Raw genomic sequence first — 23,293 nt, forward strand, 5'->3', positions numbered from 1 at the left:
CAAAATAAACAATTTCTATCAATAGAAGAGCATTGGAATTAAAAAAACTCCAGGTTGCTAATAAACTTTCATGGCACTAAAACCTTGACGAATAACGAGCGAATGAAACGATGTCTAGTGGCATATGCGTGATGAACTAAAATAATGGTGAAATCAGACTGCTCTACCGTTCTACCGTTACGCGAGAAGATGAAGATAGACCATCTCGCAAAGATGAAAATAGACCATCTCAAAAAGCTGAAGAAAGACCATCTCGAGAACATGAAGATAGACCATCACGAAAAGATGAAGATAGATCATCACGACAAGATGAAGATAGACCATCGCGAGAAGATGAAGATAGACCATCTCGAGAAGATGAAGATAGACCATCTCGAAAAGATAAAGATATGTCTAGACCAGCAGTCTAGACCATCTCGATTAGAGAAAGATTGACCATCTCTAGGAGAAAAAAATAGACCATCATTAGTTTAAAAGAAGAAGATGGCCCCCTTCGATACGCAATAAATCGGCTAAATAATAAAAACAACTCCGTCGATCACGAAGATTTAAGTTGTGATTGTAGGCAAGTGCATAAGACAAATAAAACCTACATGAAAAGTTGGATAAACGTTGCAATTACAACACCCCTCTCTTTCTCGGCAACGGAACAGACCTCCATCCATTGAAACACTGCAAACCAAGGAAGCAAAATAACCTCCTGCAGACAAAATCTATCACATCAACGGAACAAAAGAGGGTTGATGAAAGTCAAAAGTAAAACTGTCAATGCGATCCCTTCGGGACAACGTGCACCATGACCGTTTCTTAATCGACGAAACAGACGTGCATAATGAACGTCTATCCCAAAAAATCTAATGTGATCCGTCATGACGACATCCGACTAAACCGTGACTTAACCGTCTTAAGGTCTTAAGATCTTAATGTCTTAAAGACATAAACGTAACAGACCTGCATTAATAAACATCTATCCAAAACATCTAATGCGATCCGTCATGACGATATGCGACAAGACCATGACTACATCAACGAAACAGACGTGCGTTGATGAACGTTGAAACCAAAACCGCAATCCCCCAAGAAGACCTTGTATCAACGGCCGGAGCTCCGGAAGTATCAACTCCATCGTCCGGTGGGGACGTTAGTCGGTCGCCGAAGTCATTCAAGAACCGGAGGGCCACGCCGTTGGTCCATCCGAAGCCAAGTTGGACGTCGTATTCCCCACCCCCTCCAGGAGCGCCAACCAGATTCACGTTGTACTGAAGAAAACAGGGACCATACCTTCAAAACTTGCTAAGTGAACGTAAGTACTTACACTCTATTTTCTTGTCTTTGATTGGTGGATTTTGCTCGAAAGGCCGTCAATTATTGGCTGATGAACTTACGATCTCATAACTTTTTGAAGGTAAAGGCCCTGATTTTAAACCTAGAAATCCCACCTTCATCCTTTTATCGGTAATCAGTTACGTTAAAACATTATTGTCACTTATTATCTAACCCATCAAAGCAACTCACTGTGTTAACCTAGCATTGAAATCTGCAATGGTATATTGATTACTACGCTATGTTGACACGTGGTGGATAAAATCACGTGTTGTAACCTATTTTAGTGGAGCCAATTGAACCAAACATCCACGGCAGAGGTTCCGTATAAGCCAAATATTCTAGGCAGAAGTTCCTTATGAACCAAATATCCTAGGCAAATGTTCTGTATGAACCAAACATCCCAGCTAAAGGTTCCGTAATAACCAAACATCCTAGGCAAATGTTTCGTATGAATCAAGCATCCTAGCCAGAGGTTAAGTATGAACCAAACATATACTACGGACAATGTAGAAGTGTAGTTTAACAATCTAATCATCCACCGTGTATGTTTCGTGTGACCCAAACATCCCAATGACGAAGTTTCAAATGTTTATCGTGTTTGTAATAAAATATTATTTCAATGATGTAACTTCATTTTGATCAACCTCCATCTTTTAGCCAAGCTGACATTTGGCCAGAATCTGCTGCTAGTAAGAAAAATTCCTTCTAGAATTAACCATCACCAGGAATATAATTGAATGAGCAAACCAGTTTCCTAGTTCTTGCCTAAATAGTATGTATGAAATAACTATCATCTATTTAATTATTCGTATATGATAATGCGTTTGACTCTCATAAACGAAGTTTATATACAAATTAAACTGATAAATCCTGCACTAGTTCACGTATCTCCATCCAAAACAAACGCCTCGTCAAAACACGCAGAAACTGGTTTTATTGCAATAGAATAAAGATATATTATAAACCTTCGATAGCTATTGCATGTATATAGGAAGTGGGTAAAGACCTCCCATCTTCTGCCTGCATTTCTAGTAATAAGTTAATATTTAATACTGGAAATTAATAAAAATGTTATATCTTTACACCAAAATTGTCATGTCATTCCTGTACCCCGTCGTTGTATGGTTATTTATTGATCTATCTTCATTCTAAATTCAATTGATTCGAAAACATCAGTTCAGATTCAATTTTAATGAACCCTTGCTAGTTCAAAGATCAAAAATGTCGATGATGCGATAAGGATAGCAAACTTTAGCCACATGGAAATAAGCTATCGTCGATTTCATTATAAATGAAATTATATGTACATGTATACTCATAGGAATTCGTTTGCCAAAAGAATACACATTCCTAATAGTTTGTTAGGCTCCATCTTGATGATAGATTATGAGGAAGCTCCCACGTTAACATCAATTTAATATCATATTTCTTTCGCAATGAAAATATGATTTTAAAAAAATTAATTTTTCTCGATTCCCAAGGGCGCAAAATTGTATGGTATCCGCTTGCGACTTCACGCAATTAAACAACGAATTTACTCAATCAACCAATGACTTTACGTAATCAAACAACGACTTTACGCAATCAAACAACGACTTTATGCAATCAAACAACGACTTTACGCAATCAAACAACGACTTTACGCAATCAAACAACAGTTAAAAACACCTCTGTAATTGTGAAATTTTCAATTAATTAGGAACCCCTCTGTAATTGTGAAATATACAATTAGTTAGGAGCACCTCTGTAGTTGTGAAATATTTAATTAGGAACACCTCTGTAATTTTGAAATTTTGAATTAGTTAGGAAGACCTCTGTAATTGTGAAATTTCCAGTTATTTAGAAACACCTCTGTAATTTTGAAATTTTCAATTAGTTAGGAAGACCTCTGTAATTGTTATATATTCAATTAGGATCACCTCTGTAATTGTGAAATATTGAATTAGTTAGGAACACCTCTATAATTGTGAAATATTCAATTGATAATATAATAATATAACTCAGTACTCACTGCAGTGAGTGATAGAGAGCGTATTTTCTCGTCGACGAAAACGTGGAGTCACGGACGGACAGACAGACGGACAGACAAACGGACAGACAAACGGACAGACAAACGGACAGACAAACGGACGGACAAACGAACGGACAAACGGACGGACAGACAGACGGACAGACAAACGGACAAACAGACGGACAGACAAACGGACAGACGGACAGGCGGACATGACGAGCACAATAGGGCATTTTTTCCATAAATGAGAAAATGCGCTAATAATATAGCGGTTTCAGCGTTAATTAGGCCGTAGGCCTGTCGCCGATTCTCAACATTGCAGAACATTCACAGCTTGTTGCGGTATCGAACGCGCAACTCACTGCTACAATTCTGCCGAGCTTAACCGCCCGGCCTCCTCGCCGATTCTGACCAGAAACTGGCGCACAGAGCTGGGATCGAACCCGCACCTCTTTGTGTCAATCTTGGTACTCTGAACTTTAACCACTGGACCACCATATTATTTATACTGGTTCCATGTATTAAAAAATACGCGTTGCATGGTTTGCATGTTATTTAGCTGGATGGGTATATATTAATCAAATTATATAAAATTGTCGTATTATTGAAAGGTATCCTGATAAACTATTATCTCTATAAATTTTTTTCATTATATGGTATTCGACCCTATGCAGCGACCAAACACAATGTCACGTTCAAATAGAAAATTTCACTCTTCACAATAATGCACAATCGGAGACACTAATAAAAGATTTTAATGCACATTAAAATCTTTTATCATAATTTTTTCATAAAAATTAAATTTAGAGATTTTAAATAAATAACGTTAAAATTTTTATAGTACAATAACTGTCAACTCACCCAATACATTTTTTAATTCAATAACTGTCAACTCACCCAATAAATTTTTTAATTCAATAACTGTCAACTCACCCAATAAATTTTTCAATACAATAACTGTCAACTCACCCAATAAATTTTTCAATACAATAACTGTCAACTCACCCAATAAATTTTTCAATACAATAACTGTCAACTCACCCAATAAATTTTTCAATACAATAACTGTCAACTCACCCAATAAATTTTTCAATACAATAACTGTCAACTCACCCAATAAATTTTTCAATACAATAACTGTCAACTCACCCAATAAATTTTTCAATACAATAACTGTCAACTCACCCAATATAGTCAAGAACTTTCTGACTCTTCAGGTAGGAGATGACACGCGCCGTGACGGTAGCGGCGTTAGAGGCGTTATAACTTCCCGACCAGAGAGGGTGAACGTTGGACAAGTAGAAGAACCTGGAGGAAGATTATAGAGATTAGACAAGTAGGAGAACCTGGAGGAAGATTATAGAGATTAGACAAGTAAAAGAACCCGGAGGAAGATTATACAGATTAGACAAGTAGGAGAACCTAGCTGGCGGAAGATTATACAGATTTGAAAAGTAGACGAAAATGAATAAAGATAATACAAATTAAATATATATAACCTGGAGGAAAACTATACAGATTACGCAAGTTGAAGAACCTCCGAAGATTATACAGTTTAGAGAAATAAAAGAACCGGGAAGATTATAAAGATTTGAGATTAAGAACTAGAAGAACCCCGAAGATTGTAAAGATTAGAGAAGTAAGAAACCTTTATAAAAAGTATACGAAAATGAATAACACCTCAGCATTTGTTGAAATTGTCGAGATTTTCATGATTAATAATATAATATTTTGAACACAATTAACGATTTATCGGATTAATAGACATCAATGCACTGCACTGTCCTAACCCATTAGAAGCCTATAGTTCTCGGCTAGCAAGTCCTTTTATATATGTTTCAGAGTGTATTTAATTAGTTCAATAATGGTGAAGGGAATTGAACCGCTATCACCCCAACCGCAGTAACTACCTTTTAATTACTAAATATAATTATTAAAAGTAATTAAGTAATAAAATTATTTAATGAAATAATTATTAAAAGTAATTAATTAATTAATTAATTATTACAATTATTATATTAACTAAATAAAAGAATTGTTTAATTAGTTAATTAGTGCAACTATTCAATTATTATTATTATTAAAAGTAAGTAATTATTAACTACTAAGTAGCTAGTAATTATTAACGTAATTTACAAATTAATTAATTATTAACTATGAATCTCCCCACATCATACCTGCGACGTTTCATAGCCTTGATGTCGAAGTCATACCAAATACCGTCCTCCTCATCCCAGAAAACCTCCTCGATCGTCTTTACAATATTCTCATGAACGTTTTCGTAATTATTAACTACTAAAATTAATATTTCCCCACATCATACCTGCGACGTTTCATAGCCTTGATGTCGAAGTCATACCAAATACCGTCCTCCTCATCCCAGAAAACCTCCTCGATCGTCCTTACAATATTCTCATGGATGTTTTCGTAGTGCACAGCCTTGGCCAGGTTGCCGAGCAGCTTGTGATATCCAGCGAGGATCTTAGCGTTGTAGCACAGCAGGCTGTTCAGGTCTACAGGCGCTATTGACGTCACTTGTAGGTTCTTCAGGGTACCTGAGGGTGAAAAATTACAATTCACAACTGTAATTATTATTTAATTCATTATTGTTGTTATTCAACTGTTAGTAATATTCAAATCATAGCTGTTATTACTTAACTGTTATTATAATTAAATTCATAATTGTTATTATTATTCAATCCACTACTGTTATTATTCAACTGTTATTGTAGTTCAATTCATAAATGTTATTTTTATTTAATTTATTACTGTTATTATTATTCACTTCATAACGGTTATTAACTGTCATAACTGCATTAACTGTTGTAGCTAAAGTTTTAAAAACCATTATGAAGATATCTAATGGATAATTTTTATAACTATGTCCTATAAATACATGCCCATGTCACGAGCATTAAATACACAACAGGTTTATGAGTAAGTTCATTTTCACTTCATTGATGTAAAAACGGATACCTGACTGATGTTATAGATAAAAATCTTCTAGCTGTTTAACTAATTATACTAATACAATAATACAATAACTCACAACACCATTAATGTGGTCAGTTACAATGGTTACCTCAGTTGGTTCCGTTGTTACTAGCTACAAAAGGTAACGAGACTAGTTACCATGGTTACCTAGACTAGTTACATTAGTTACCTCGATTAGTTACAACTGTTACCTAGACTAGTTACAACTGTTACCTAGACTAGTTACACTAGTTACCTAGACTAGTTACAATAGTTGCCTAGACTAGTTACAATAGTTACCTAGACTAGTTACAACAGTTACCTAGACTAGTTACCTAGACTAGTTACACTAATTACACCTAGACTTGTTACAATAGTTACCTAGACTAGTTACACTAGTTTCCTAGACTAGTTACACTAGTTACCTAGACTAGTCACACTAGTTACCTAGACTAGTCACACTAGTTACCTAGACTAGTTACACTAGTTACCTAGACTAGTTACAATAAATACCTAGACTAGTTACACTAGTTACCTAGATTAGTTACACCAGTTACAACAGTTACCTAGACTAGTTACACTAGTTACCTAGCCTAGTTACATTGGTCACCTAGACTAGTTACACTAGTTACCTAGACTAGTTACAATAAATACCTAGACTAGTTACAATAAATACCTAGACTAGTTACACTAGTTACCTCTGTTAGTTCCGTTGCTGTTATACCATCGGCTGCTGTAGTCCCAGCCGCTCTCCGCGCCGGATTTGAACTCCACGTAGAGCTGCGTGCGCTGTTGCTCTGGTAACTGTTGAGCCATTTCGTAGTCTTCCCTTCAAATTTATATACCTTTTAGAACTCCAGAAATTAATGAAATTAGTGCTTAGATTTAAAAATTAGTAATCATATTTACAAATAAGCATTCAGATTTGAAAATAGGTTTTACATAAGATTTAAAAATCGGTGTTATACAAGATTTAAAACTCGGTCATCAGATTTAAAAATCAGTCGTCGGGTTCGACATGAAAATTTTATCTTCTAGAAAAACCTCTACCTTCTCTAACTTAAATTTATTTTGCGGCCATTGTGAAATTGCTGCAAAAACGCCGCCTAAAATGAACGATATTGCACAAGTTTATTCATTACATTTTCGTTATTATTGAGTATAATATTGCAATATTATTGGGATGGGCAAATTTTTATTTAAGAGAGTATTGCCCAATAAATCTCATAGGTGCGATAATATGGCACATGCTGAAAATATATGATAAACTGTATAATATATATCTCAAAAAAAAATCCGGAGGTTTTTAAAATGTATCTAATTCAATCACATATTCATTGAAAATTAACCCTGTTACTTATGAAGCTTGCATGTAATTATTTGGAAAAACAATCTTTTTTGCAATCATTCCTTAACAGAATCCGGCTTAAGTTACAATAGTTGCCTATACATTAAAAAATGCAATAATTATTAAATTATAATAAATTACACTATACACTATATATTATAAAAAATGTATGGGTCATTTTCCGAATAGTGACACATATTTAGCCGTAGCACTGATACGAACTTTGACCGTGCCAAATTAAAATAGGATGACCCATAGGCCCATGAAGTGCATCGATATTTCTGAATAGTCCCACTTATTTCTCTGCGTGATTAAAGAATTATTTCCATATTTCCCAAAATTGTGACGAAAATATTCAGTAGGCTCAAGAAGTACATCGATATTTGGAAACCGACCCATACATTTCTCTGCGTGATTAGAGAATTATTTCAATATTTTCCAAAATTACGACAAAAATATTGAGGAAAACATATTTAAATCAGAAGTTAGGTCACCTGTAAGACTCAGGTCTTGGTTCGTCGACCTGGGAGTTGTAGAGGGCAACCTTATAGGAGTTGAGTGAACCGTTCAACTTTATCTCCGTGGTGCGGTTGTTGAACCAAAAGTTGAACTCTTTTTCCATCAGCCCGATGTTGTCCCTGAAAATGGACGTTTTACAATGAATAATTTTACAGTGAATAATTTTACAGTGAATAATTTTACAGTGAATGCTTTTACAATGAATAATTTTACAATGAATAATTTTACAATGAAGCGGTTTTCAATGAATAAAACTGGTTGGATAAGACATAAAACAAGGGTATTTCACAATAAATAGGCAACGGAGGCTTTTCCATTGACTATTAATGTTAAGACAAAGCAACAATATATTGGCTTTTATTCATTGAAAGCATTTAAATTGAGGTATAAAACACTAGCATTTTTTAGCCCAAAATAACATGAATTACTCAAAAAAACTAACTCTATATCTATCAGCAAAACAAACCTGACAAAGTTTGTGTCGTTGGTGTAATCCACATATTTCTTGATCATAGGTATGAGGTATTTTAACTGGCTGCGTCTTGTATAATAGTACAATAACTAACTAAACATATCCTACACCAATAAATAACATAATATATCCTATACCAGCTCCACCAACCTGACGAAGTTTGTGTCGTTGGTGTAATCGACATATTCCTTGATCATAGGTATGAGGTATGGAGGTTGGCTGCGTCTGGTATAATAGTACAATAACTAACATATCCTATACCAATATACCAATAACCAACTTAATATACCCTATACCAGCATACCTGACGAAGTTTGTGTCATTGGTGTAGTCGACATATTCCTTGATCATAGGTATGAGGTATGGAGGTTGGCTGCGTCTGGTATAATAGTACAATAGCTAACTTAATATACCCTATACCACCAACCTGACAAACTGGGTGTCGTTGGTGTAGTCGACATATTCCTTGATCATAGGTATGAGGTATGGTGGTTGGCTGCGTCTGGTATAATAGTATAATAGCCAACATAATATACCCTATACCAGCATACCTAACAAACTGGGTGTCGTTGGTGTAGTCGACATATTCCTTGATCATAGGTATGAGGTATGGAGGTTGGCTGCATCTGGTATAATAGTGCAATAAATAACTTAAAATAACCTATACTAGCACCACGAACCTGACAAAGCTGGTGTCATTGGTGTAGTCGACATATTCCTTGATCATAGGTATGAGGTATGGAGGCTGGCTGCGTCTGGTATAATAGTACAATAACATATCCTATACCAGCTCCACCAACCTGACAAAGCTAGTGTCGTTGGTGTAGTCGACATATTCCTTGATCATGGGTATGAGGTATGGAGGTTTGCTGCGTCTGGTATAATAGTACAATAACTAACGTAACATATCCTATACCAATAACTAACTTAACATATCCTACACCAATAAATAACATAATATATTACCAGCACCACCAACCTGACAAACTGGGTGTCATTGGTGTAGTCGACATATTCCTTGATCATAGGTATGAGGTATGGGGGTTGGCTGCGTCTGGTATAGTACACCCGCCCCCCGTTAGGTACCATGCCGAACTGAGCGACCATGTGGAGGAAGTTCTCCAGCATCCCCTTCACTGTGGTCGTCATCTCGCTCAGCAGCAGTCCGTCTATTGTCCAGTACGAGTCCCAGTAATAAAACTCTCTGGGTAATAGAATAATAATTTAGATGGTAATTAATAATGTAAATGGTAACCAATAATTTAAATGGTAACTAATAATTTAATTGGTAACTAATGATTTAAATGGTAACTAATAATTTAAATGGGCAACTAATCATTTAAATGGCAACTAATAATTTTAATGGTAACTAATAATCTAATTGGTAACTAATAATTTATATGGCAACTAATAATTTAAATGATAACTAATAATTTAATTATTAATTTATCATTTAAATGGTAACTAATAATTTTAATGGTAACTAATAATTTAAACGGTAACTAATTATTTTATTGGTAACTAATAATTTAAATGGAAACTAATAAATCAATTGGTAACTAATAATTTAAATGGCAACTAATAATTTAAATGGTAACTAATAATTTAATTGGTAACTAATCATTTAAATTGTAACTAATAATTTTAATGGTAACTAATGATTTAAATGGTAACTCCGTTACCGGTTACTGAAAGATATAAGTCCCAGTAATAGAACTCCCTAGGCATTAGAAAAATAATTTAAATTGTGCGTCCTTTCCAAATTACTTAATTAATTAAAACAATTTAAATTTTGTCACCATTATTTGTTACTGATAGATATAAGTCACGGTCTTAGAACTCGCTTGCAAACAGAATACGTATTCAAATTCTGCTTCTGTAGAAATCACAATATTAAATCACTCTGAGCAATAGAATTCTTTGATAATAGTAACTTCATTATAAATTACGATAGGCATAAGTCACGGCATTATAACTCTCTGTGCATTATAACACAAATTTAAATGTACTAACCCCACCACGCAACCCCCACCACGCAACCCCCCCCACGCAACCCCCACCGGCACCACTACATATTTTTGCCACGTAAATCTGGGAAAAATTCTCGGGATTTTCCCCCACAGTTGGGGAAAATTTTTCGGTCAAGAAAATTTGGGGAATTTTTTTCCCCCAAATTCCCCACAAATGTGCGACCAAATTGATCGCGCATTTGTAGTATTGGGCGTCCGATACATTCGCCAAGAACGCTGGGCTGTAAATATTCATAAACAGATTATTATAATTATACCCAATTATTTAGCTTTTTAAAATTATTTTGTAATATAGGAATATAATATAAATATAATTCTAGAATATTTTGTATTTGATATTTGAATTAATGAATATGTATTAAACCCACGAGGATTTAATTAAAATTATTCTGCGAAAAAATTACCGGAGTTTCAGAACGAGGATTCTTACAATTATAACTATTGGATTTTGTAAATAAAATATAGCGATCGGTATAAATTTCTTAGGCTAATGTAAAATTGATCAATCACCGGCTCTTTATATTTTATTTTTAGTTTTTCACATAAGCATCAAGCGCTGACTTATTACACGATATTGTTACAACTACCATTTATATGCGGTTTCCTTCACATGAAAAATTTGCTGCAAGGAGGGGGAGGTGTTAGGGGATGTTGCTGTAAGGAGGGAGGTGTTAGGGGATGTTGCTGTAAGGGGGGAGGTGTTAGGGGACGTTGCTGTAAGGGGGGGAGGTTTTAGGGGATGTTGCTGTAAGGAAGGAGGTGTTAGGGGATGTTGCTGTAAGGGGGAGGTGTTAGGGGATGTTGTTGTAAGAGGGAGGTGTTAGGGGATGTTGCTGTAAGGGAGGAGGTGTTAGGGGATGTTGTTGTAAGGGGGGAGGTGTTAGGGGATGTTGCTGTAAGGGAGGAGGTGTTAGGGGATGTTGTTGTAAGGGGGGAGGTGTTAGGGGATGTTGTTGTAAGGGGGGAGGTGTTAGGGGATGTTGCTGTAAGGGGGGAGGTGTTAGGGGATGTTGCTGTAAGGGAGGAGGTGTTAGGGGATGTTGTTGTAAGGGGGGAGGTGTTAGGGGATGTTGCTGTAACCTCCACGCAACCCCACCACGCAACCAATTATTTACCTGAACCGTCCCCCCGGCACAACCACGGGTTTTTCCACGTAAATCTGGGAAAATTTCTCAGGATTTTCCGCCACAGTTGGGGAAATTTTTCGGCCAAGATCCTTCCAAAGCGCGACTAAATTGGTCGCAAATTTGTAGTATTGCGCGTCCGAAATATTCGCCAGGAACGCTGGGCTGTGAACATGGATAAAAAATATTATTTTAATTATCATTATTGATAATATTCAATAATTATCATTTTTAATTATTATTATTGATAATATTCAATAATCATTTTAATAATAATAATACTACAGTAATTTTCCCAAAAAAAAATTATTAAACTACCTCGACCTGAAAATTTACTTCAAGTGGCAGATTAGCAAGACATTGCAAGCCTAAGATGAAAAGTAAATAAAAATTTAGTTTTTGAATAGGTACTTGAAATTTAATTTAAAATAAGTGCCATATGGCATTTATCATAATTTGATTCGAGAGCCAAATGGAGGCTTTATGTAAAATCTGAGTTTGAACGGGTCTTTCTCCAATATAAAAATTTTTTAATTTATAAATAACTTTCTTATTATTAAAGGTATACGGAATTACAAGATTCTAATATAATAGAGATTATCGATCCCGATAATCTAACGCCTGGCCAGAGTTTCACATATCTACAATCTTATATAATGTAAAACTATGCGTAACACGTTTATAGAAATAACTGTACATAGTATATAAATATAAATAAAATATACTCGGAAATAATAAATCGGACTTGATTTTTATATAGAGTTTCAACAGTTTTTCAAGTCTACAAACTTCCTTTTCAAAGGAAGTTTTTCAAGTTTTCTAAAAACTTTCTTTTCAAAGGAAGTTTTTAGAAAACTTGAAAAACTGTTGAAACTCTATAAAAATAAACTATACTCGCCTCTCCGTCCAGTCGTCTGGACTCCAGTTCTCGAATTCAGCTCCTGGTTCATTGAAATTCGCCTCAACAAATTCCTGGACCTGGATGAATAAAAACAATTCAGAGATCGAACATCTATTCAGAATTTCCGTACCTAGAGAAATAAAATTAATTTATGAACCATAATAAAAAATATAAATAATGAATCTAGAATATTGAATATTTAGAATTTGAATTATTGAGTATTTATTAATCATAAGAGGATTTAATTATCATTATTCTACAAAAAAAGTACCTGAATTTTATAACGTGGATTTTTTATAAGCATAATTATTGGATTTTGTTGATAAAATATAGCGATTGCTATCTATTTCTTAGGTTAATATAAAATTTATGTCAATCAATCATCGGTTTTTTTGTATTACATTTAGTTTTTGAAATAAGCATCAAGCGCTTGGCTTATTACACGTTATTGTTACAATTACCATTTATTTGTAGCTTGTTTCACATGAAAATATTAGAAAAAAGGATAGAGAAAAATGAATTTACATAGGAAAGAACAGAATAGAATTGTAATAGAATAGAATTTACATTTAAAAATTAATTTACACATTTGAAAAGCATTTACCTGTTCTGTTGAGGGGTTTAGAATAGAATGGAATTTAAAAAGAAAAAGGAATTTACGCATGTAAAAATGCACAGTATTTACCTGTTCTTTTGAGGGGTTTAGAATAGAATAGAATTTAAAAAGAAAAAGGGATTAACGCATGTATAAATGCATGGTTTCTACCTGTTCTTTGGATGGGTTGCCTGCTGTATCATCCATAAGTTTAGCGAAGTTAGTCTGTACAATTTCAGGCTCATCCACAAGAGGCATGTCAACGAAGTGTTTAGAGTCGCTGTAAATACGAGCGAGCTGCACGGTCTTCAGTAGATCTCCGTAGCAATAGATGTTGCTGTAAAGGGATGTTAATGTGTTAGGGAATGTGTTAGGGGATGTTGCTGTAAGGAAGGAGGTGAAGGAGATGTATAAGGAAGGAGGTGTTTAGAGATGTTGCTGCAAAGAGGAGGGGTGTTAGGGGATGTTGCTGTAAAGGGGAGGGGTGTTAGGAGATGTTGCTATAAGGGGGAGAGGTGTAAGGAGGAGGATTTTGAGGGAAAGTTGCTGTATGGGGGGAGGTGTTAGGGGATGTTGCTGTAAGAGAGGGAGGTGTTAGGGGATGTTGCTGACATGTTGTGAAATTTAACAGAATAATGATGAAATCATAAAAATGTTGGACAATGTTGACGAAATCAACAGATGAGTTAGTGAATGTTACTGAGATTCTAAAGTGTTAGAAAATGGCGCCAAATAAAAATAACTTAATGGAGTTTTTGGTGTTTGATAATGTAATAGAAGTACAAAAATTTACGATGTTCTGATAGCGATGCCAATGAATGTTTTAGTTATTGAAGGAACAAATGTCGCTAACAATAAGTAATTTGCGAGTGATAATTGTTTAAAGGCTAAATAAGTTGAAGTCTGGAGGAGTAATCGGGAACAAAATTGCTGCCATCAGAAGTTCCACTATGCCGATCTCGCATTTTGCATTTAACTGAAGAAAAGAAGTCGCCTATATACTTCTTCATCTGATTGGCCGTTAGCCCCCTTCCTAATTATCAGATTGACCGCTTACTTATTTTCAAATCCATCAATCTTTCAAGTTTTATGATTAAAAATCGCCTGCTAGGTCAGTAATCTACTTGCAAAGCGTCGATCATTCAGTTAATCTACTCTTACTTCAACGTAGTAATCTACTTCAACGTATTTATCTAATTCAACTTACTTATCTAATTTAACGTAGTAATTTACTTCAGCGTAGTAATCTACTTCAACGTTGTTATCTAATTCAACGTAGTTATCTACTTCAACGTAGTAATCTTCTTCAATGTAGTTATTTAATTCAACGTTGGTATCTACTTCATGGTCGTTCATCCACTTCAACGCAGTTAATCTACTTCAACGCAGTTAATCTACTTCAACGTAGTTAATCTATTTCAACGTAGTTAATCTATTTCAACGTAGTTAATCTACTTCAACGTAGTTAATCTACTTCAGCGTAGTTAATCTACTCCAACGTAGTTAATCTACTTCAACGTAGGTAATCTACTTCAACGAAGTTAATCTACTTTAGCGTATTTAACCTACTTCAATGTAGTAATCTAGTTCAACGTGGTAATCTACTTCAACGTAGTAATATACTTCAACGTAGTTAATCTACTTTAGCGTATTTAACCTACTTCAACGTAGTAATCTACTTCAACGTAGTTAATCTACTTCAACGTAGTAATCTGCTTCAATGTAGTTAGTCCATTTCAACGTAGTTAATCTACTTCTGCGTAGTTATCCACTTCAACGTAGTTAATCTACTCCAACGTAGTTAAGCTACTTCAACGTAGTAACCTGCTTCAATGTAGTTAATCCACTTCAACGTAGTTAATCTACTTCAACGTAGTTAATCTACTTTAGCGTATTCAACCTACTTCAACGTAGTAACCTGCTTCAATGTAGTTAATCCATTTCAACGTAGTTAATCCGCTTCAACGTAGTTAATCCACTTCAACGTAGTTAATCTACTTCTGCGTAGTTATCCACGTCAACGTAGTTAATATACTCTCACGTAGTTAATCTACGTCGATCTATTTGATGTACTGCAAGTAGAGCAATTCTTCATATGCTACGTCACGTGTACGTCACTTGATGACAGCCAATCTGTTGGCCTCTTACATCAGAGTTACTAATGCCTAACCCTTATTAATTAGCGTTTTAGTACTGAAAACACTGATGATATTAATGAAATTTACGATTACTTATATCAATAGTCTGCTAAACTAATATCATTTGTCTGCTATATATCATTAGTCTGCTTAATATCCTTAGTCTACTCAATATCATTAATGCCTGCCTAAATCGCAAGTTCACTTAGAATTTCAAATCAAAGGAAATGCCCCAACATATTCATCATTCATTATACCCTGAATGAATCATTGGAGGGATTTTTTTCATTAAAGATTTTGTGTATTTACTTGGTCTTTTATTTAAAAATTTTTGGTCAAAATTTGTTTGTACTTTTTTGGTGAAATTTAGATTAAATATCACTAACAAATTACTCACTTGGTAGGAGCGAGGTCAACAATACGCATCTTCCTAACCTGTTCAGGTGTTTGGAAAAACACGCGTTTTCTACCCAAGCAAAAGCATAGCTCAGTTACAGTCTTGATATTTTCTAGAAGTTTACTCAAGTTTAAGATCATAGTTGACCGGTTTAATTTTGGAATAGCAATATTATCAATCTAATTGTAAATGGAATTGATTTCTGAATAAGTGGAACGATCATAAATAGCTAGGAATAGCTAGGAAATAATTGAAAATAGGGGCAATGCAAATCAGATACCAATGAAGTACAAAACCCTACACGGCATAACCTATTTCATAATTTATCGGCAATTTAATTGAACAATAGGTTACGGTTCATACATTTTTTCTGTTAAAAGGTCAACTGAATTTCAGATGTCAAACAACTACAAAAATTTCCGGTCCCATCACAAACCGATTCTAGAGAACACTCACTCCACTTGTGGTCACAGATCAACAGTTACTGTTCTTTGCGAATGACAAGTGAACGCTACCTCAACAGTTCACTAATGGCTAAGCAAGGTAAGTTAATGGTGAACTTTAATGGTTGAAAATGGGTTTCGAGAAAGGTCTCCCACAAATCACAGATGAAATGTCACAAAATGCACTGAATTGTAAATATCCGTTGGATAATATTTAAGTGATCAACCTATAAAATTGTCATCAATAAATTGCTTATAGTTATCTTATGAGCGGGTAATATAAATATGAGCAACCTTGTAATTTTTTTTTCAAAAGGGACCTTCAACCAAATCTTTAAACCATTAATATTACAGAAACTCCCACTAGAACTGCAGATAACAGTACCGAAACTAATATACAAAACTAATACAATTAAAGTTAATGCAATTAACCACTGGCCATTATTATAATGCACCCATTCACTTAATTCATACACACCATTCCAACAAAAAGGAATTGATTTTATTAATTAAAAACAGGGAATGGTTTCATGTCAATGATCAGGGCCCCGACCTTGTAGGCCACCTCTGATGGTGGCCTACACCGACTCCGAGGGTCACTGAGCTGTGACGCGAGCGAGGAGCGGGCCCACGTCGAACTTTTCTCTGACTGCTGTTAGGATGCTAGCTGCATTGCCTCTCTGCACAGCCAAACCCAACCTTTGCTCCAACCATAGAGTCTCTCTAAGTTCACCGGACAATTCCGCTATGCGGCGACCAATCTGTGATATTAAAGGACCAGTCGTTTCACCATATGTACCCATCGTTTCTAGAGCGACTGGCTCGAACCGATACCGAGCTGCCAACGCCGCGTATTTACGTCTTTTGCTATCCTCCGCTGCACGAGCAGCGAACCCAGCAGAAATAGCCGAATTATTGACGTGCGACTCAGCAAAAGTGGCGACCTTGTAATTGCCCCTAGTAAATTACCATTAATTTTCTTTACTCGAATAAACCACATAATAACCAATTGGACGGAAATGTCAATCGGACTCGAATCCTAATCAAATGAATTGGAATCAAAGTTGGACGTCATGCAGTCGATATCCATATTAGCCACAGATAACTCGCCTATCGGCCACTGATAACACACAAATCGTCCACCGATAACTCGTCAATCAGCCACTGATAACACTCATATCGTCCATTGATAACACGTCTATCGGCCACTAATAACACACGTATCGTCTACCGATAACACGCCTGTCAGCCGCTGGTAACACATATATCTTCCACCGATAACACGGGCCTATTGGCCACTAATAACACACATATCGTCCACCGATAACTCGCCAATTAGCCACTGATAACACACAAATCGTCCACCTATAATTACTCGCCTATCGGCCACTGATAACACATATCTTACACCGATAACTCGTCAATCAGTCACTGATGACACACATATCGTCCACCGATAATTCGCCAATCAGCCACTGATAAAAACGCCTGTCAATATAAATTCAATAGAAATGCAAAGCGTCTCACTGGAAAGGAACTCTCGCGTATAGTGAGCCATACGCTGGATCGTCACGCCTGATGTTGATGGTTCGAATTCAGTTTATCAACATCACATCTGATGGCAACAATGCGCACACATGTTGTTGCCATCACATCTGATGGCAACAACATGTGCACACATGTTGTTGCCATCACATCTGATGGCAACAATGTGCACGCATGTTGTTGCCATCACATCTGATGGCAACAATGTGCACACATGTTGTTGCCATCACATCTGATGGCAACAATGCGCACACATGTTGTTGCCATCACATCTGATGGCAACAATGCGCACACATGTTGTTGCCATCACATCTGATGGCAACAAGTGATTCTATCACCAACCGTTACTGTGTCACCAACCGTTAATACTCCACTAAAGTTACTACGTCATCAACCGTTACTGCGTCAAATACCATTACTACGTTAAAACGTAGTAATTGTATTTATTAAGCCGTTACTACGTTAAAACTGGTAATACGTTAAAACTATTACTACGTTTAACCCGGTACTACGCTAAAATCGGTACTACGTTAAAACCGTTACTACGTTAAAACCGGTACTACGTTAAAACCGTTGCTACATTACAACCGCTACTACGTTAAAATCGTTACTACGTTAAAACCGTTACTACGTTTAAAACGATTACTACGTTTAAACCGGTACTACGTTGAAACCGGTACTGCGCTAAAACCGGTACTACGTTAAAACCGTTACCAGGTTAAAACCGATACTACGTTAAAACCGGTACAACGTTAAAACCGTTACTACGTTAAAACCGTTACTACGTTAAAACCGTTAATGCGTCACACACCATTACTACGTTAAAACCGTTCCTACGCTTTGGCTCGATTTTGCCAAAGCATTTGACAGTGTTCCGCATGAGCGGCTGTTGCGTAAAGTGAAGTCCTTGGGGATTGAGGGAAACGTACTCCAATGGATCAGAGATTTTCTAGTAGGTAGACGACAACGTGTCAGTATTAACGGAACCGTGTCAGACTGGGCATCAGTGCGCAGTGGCGTGCCACAAGGAAGCGTCCTGGGGCCTATTTTGTTCGTTGCTTTTATAAATGATCCGCCAGAAGTAGTATCCAGCGTGTGCTCCATGTATGCCGACGACACAAAAGTTTATAATACAGTGAAGAATGATTTACTACGTTAAAACCTTTACTACGTTAAACCCGTTACAACGTTAGAACCGTTATCACGTTAAAACTTTTACTACGTTAAAACCGTTACTACGTTGAACTCGTTACAACGTTAAAACCGTTACTTCGTTAAAACTTTTACTACGTTAAAACCGTTACTACGTTAAACCCGTTACAACGTTAAAACCGCTACTACGTTAAAACCGTTACTACGTTAAAACCGTTACTACGTTGAAACCGTTACTACGTTAAAACCGTTACTACGTTGAAACCATTACTACGTTAAAACCGTTTCTATACCGTTACGGTGACATCAGACGTTATTACGTCATCAACCATGGCTACGCCACGAAATACTCGTATTTGCCCGAAGTGCCAACTTGTAACTATCAACTAACTATTTTTCTCAAATGCCGTGACTTCTTATATCAACTAAATCACTGATTAAAAATTTCCTGATCCACCATTAGTAAATATTATATTTTGAATCGAATCAAAATTTCTAGATCACTTGGTTATTTTTTTACTAAACTTTTATTTTCTGAATATAACGTTCCACTTTATGACTCATATGTCTCAATATATATCTTCTTATTTAATTTGTCCCGATCATACACCACTGTAAAAATATACGAACGTTGCGTGCTGAATAATGTATTACATCTTGACTCATCTGTCACAATATTTATCGATTGACTCACCACTTTATTCTGATATGTGCCTCAATGCATAACTCAGTGGCACAGTGCACACCTTTCATAACATATTCTGACATGTGCCTTAATAGGATTAGAATTTGAAACAAGAACCAACACCAGGGGCCACGGCTATAAACTAAAAAAAACTGCATTGTAACACATCCATGCGACAAAATTTCTTCTCGCTTCGAGTCGCCGACATGTGGAACAGCCTCCCTGATAGCATCGTTGAAGCTCCGAGTATGAACGCCTCCAAGAACAGACTAGACGAAGCTATGCAGGAGCATATGTTCAGTCTTAAAATGCCTAGTAAATTACGGACCAGGCAATAAGTCCAGACGAAGCTATGCAGGAGCATATGTTCAGTCTTGAAATACCTAGCAAATTACGGACCAGGCAATAAGTCCAGCAGCTATCTCAATCAATTGTCAGTTATGGAAAGATCGGGTTTCAAAGGCCGGATCCCTTGTGAATCAAGTCACGAAAAATTCAAGAATCGGCGGCCATTGGCCTATTTCTTCAGTGCCGACTCTTCTTTTCCATAAGACTATAACTGAGTTACACACCTTGTAGAACATATTCTAAAATGTGCCTCAATACAAAACTCAGAGACACACCTTTTATAACATATTCAGACATGTGCCTCAATACATAACTCAGTGACACAACATATTCAGACATGTGCCTCAATACAAAACTCAGTGACACACCTTTCATAACATATTCTGGCATGTGCCTCAATAAAAAACTCAGTGACACACCTTTGATAACATATAACTAACTGACTTACCTGTCGCAAGGATAAGGCAGTCCGGATGCGCTCTGTGCTCCTGTTTGTGCAGCGTAACTGCAGCACAACAGGACAGCGGCCAGAAGGGTCACGGGACGGTATAGGCATCCGGTGCTATGGCTGCGGGAATTGGCCCGGCTTTGATATTTCTTATCCTTTGCATTTGCTAAATCATGCCAAGAAATTGCTTTGCTTGATACATTTTCATTTGTTTTGATTTTAATATGGAATTTTACCGCCATTGCTGCTTAAATTTTTCGTTAGATTTATCATCCAGTTAGATGCTTCTCTTCAAAAAGTAATAGTTACTCCTGAAAAGAAAAGTTTTTTTTTTAAGGCAATCGACAAAAAAAAGTGGGGGGATACTATCATAATCAATTATCAACAACTAGACACTAGAATCGTGGAGTCGGTTCACGGAATCCGATCTGTAAATTTAAGAAATTTCATATTAAATAAATTTTACCATACGATAATAAACTTATTACGTTATTGTTTATGACACGTACAAGTCAATCTCGTTATTATTTGGAAATATTTAACCTCATTATTAAATCGAAATAATAATGAGATACATAGCCTATTCTTAAAATGATTGACAACATGATTTTTCTATCAATATACTAGTGAGTCTTACAATTCCATATCATTAACCGAGATATAGACATTAATTACCAGATAATATAATTTTAATCATTCGTCAAAATAATATTAGTTCATTTTGTATCGGAGAAGCACAAATCTAAGAAAAAATTTCATTAATTGACAGCAAGAAATTTGTAATAAAACAAGAAGATATGCATTTTTTATGCCAAAAATATAATGAAAATACCAAGGCTTGTTCAAAAATTCTCCCTACAGTGCTAGCAATATTTTGGCTATTCATTTTAGGTTATTATTTTTCACGAGACATGTCATAATAATAATAATAATAATAATAATAATAATAATAATAATAATAATAATAATAATAATAATAATAATAATAATAATAGCGTTCTTATCGTTTATTAGGCTATTAATAACGAGTTCGGTGAAATTCATCAACGAAAATTTAATTTCCCTGCTTGACAGAAGGCATTTCTTAATTGATTGAAAAATACCTCGAATGCATCGCAAGCACACAAGCAATTTATAAAATGTAACCTTGACGAAGATCCCGGGAAAAAATTCCCTAGGAAAATACCGAATGACAAGAAAATATCCCAAACGTGCAGTAAAAAAACAGGATATAGTGTACAAAGTGAATATAATTAATGACTTCTCAGTATTGATGTCATTAATTATTGATATTTATGCATGATATGTCGGCATTTAAGTCAATGAAGATTACTGGGAAAAACATACCGCGTTTTTACTGAAAAACATTTTTCAATATGTAATAAATATTTGATATTAAAATATTTGAACATATTTTTATATTTAATATGTTTCATTTTTTTATATATTTTTTAAGATTTTTCAAAATATTATATTTTATATACCACAAAAACCTTCGCTTTGATGTATTTCATCTCTTATATATAACACAGAAATAACTTGAGCTCAAATTTTTAAATTTAAGTCGTGAAAAACAAAAAACTGTCTGCCTATTTTCGTATTTTTTTTGCGAAAATATATATTTTTTCGTTTCACATGTAAATACTTGGCACTGCACATACTTGCATATGATCATGAATATATTATGAATATCACGTTGAATAAAATGAATATGATCCATGAAGTTCTGCCGTCTATCACTGTCAACCTAGATTCTCGTTCTACCTGTCACCTCCACTTGACAGAACTACGTCAGAAAAGATGTATAAGTGACAGATGCCTCTACAAGACAGATGCCACTACAAGACAGATGCCTCTACAAGACAGATAGACGGGCAAGACATACGGGCAAGACAGATAGCCGTGTAGGACAGTTGGACGGGCAAGACAGATAGACGGGCAAGACAGATAGACGGGCAAGACAGATAGACGGGCAGGACAGATAGACGGGCAAGACAGATAGACGGGCAAGACAGATAGACGGGCAAGACAGATAGACGTGTTGGACAGATAGACGGGCAAGACAGATAGACGTGAAATTATAACTCTGCCAAAATAAAATGAACCCTGTTTTCGAACCCTGTCAAAATAAAATGAATAACAATTAAACTGCAACATTTAAGGAACAAAAATACCTATTAATGTTAATTATATTATACACTAACTCAATGATCGCAAATATAAAAAGGTTTTCCAGCGCTCCTTTTGTTACTAGTTTTTCTAGATCGTAGTAAACTAGTTTCTAGTTGTCATCAATATTTCTATGCCTATTGTGGTCACTATATAGTGGCGACCTATGCACCAGTTACGGTAAATCTGTAATTTACCAATTAATTAATTAAAGTAATTGGTAAATCTGTAATTTTACAATTACTGACTGAGCTGTAATTCGGTGATTGCGGCAATCATGTCTCATGCCTACATAGCAATCATGATCAAAGTTCATAACACGAAGTTTTCATTCCGCATTGAACAGCGAGTTGTTGGTTCGATACCCACCGCAAGCTGTGAGAAATGCGCTAGTCCGTTACAAGCAATTTTCATTGTTATGATATTTATTTTAACGTACAATGAACATGGAGGTCATTGTTGGCATTGAGTTATTGTTGAGATCAATCCTGGGATGGCCGAGCAATCAAGATGGCATAGGGTGAAATACCGAGTTGTGGGTTCGAAACACGCAGCTGGCTGCAATAATTCTAGACAATCTTTTGCTACTTTATCACTCTACTATCATTCTTATACCTCTCTACCACCCTCTACTGCAACTCTACTACCACTGTACAACCATTCTTTTAC

At 35.7% G+C, this 23,293-nt stretch overlaps 1 protein-coding gene across 1 annotated transcript; it reads right to left on the bottom strand.

Moving 5' to 3' along the window:
- Positions 1–424: 424 nt before the first annotated feature.
- LOC108683251 (trehalase-like) lies at positions 425–20,763 on the bottom strand. Its single transcript, XM_047883023.1, has 11 exons — positions 20,456–20,763; positions 13,471–13,636; positions 12,702–12,781; positions 11,795–11,968; positions 9,629–9,853; positions 8,153–8,296; positions 7,009–7,139; positions 5,661–5,892; positions 4,523–4,645; positions 1,440–1,446; positions 425–1,259 (listed from the first exon to the last, which is right to left on the bottom strand). The coding sequence occupies exons 1-11, from the start codon at positions 20,695–20,697 to the stop codon at positions 1,026–1,028; spliced, it is 1,758 nt and encodes a 585-aa protein (XP_047738979.1). The 5' UTR covers positions 20,698–20,763; the 3' UTR covers positions 425–1,025.
- Between the last annotated feature and the right edge of the window lie 2,530 nt (positions 20,764–23,293).

The sequence above is a fragment of the Hyalella azteca genome, unplaced genomic scaffold (assembly GCF_000764305.2).
Source record: "Hyalella azteca isolate HAZT.00-mixed unplaced genomic scaffold, Hazt_2.0.2 contig11821, whole genome shotgun sequence".
NCBI classification, from domain to species: domain Eukaryota; kingdom Metazoa; phylum Arthropoda; class Malacostraca; order Amphipoda; family Hyalellidae; genus Hyalella; species Hyalella azteca.

Coding starts and splice junctions, on each gene's coding strand:
- LOC108683251 (XM_047883023.1), bottom strand. CDS start 20,697: ATGGCGGTAAAATTCCATATTAAAATCAAAACAAATGAAAATGTATCA. Junction 13,637..20,455: donor CTGCCTTATCCTTGCGACAG/GTAAGTCAGTTA, acceptor ATCCCTTTACAG/CAACATCTATTGCTACGGAG. Junction 8,297..9,628: donor AATGACACCCAGTTTGTCAG/GTTGGTGGTGCT, acceptor GTCCATTTTCAG/GGACAACATCGGGCTGATGG.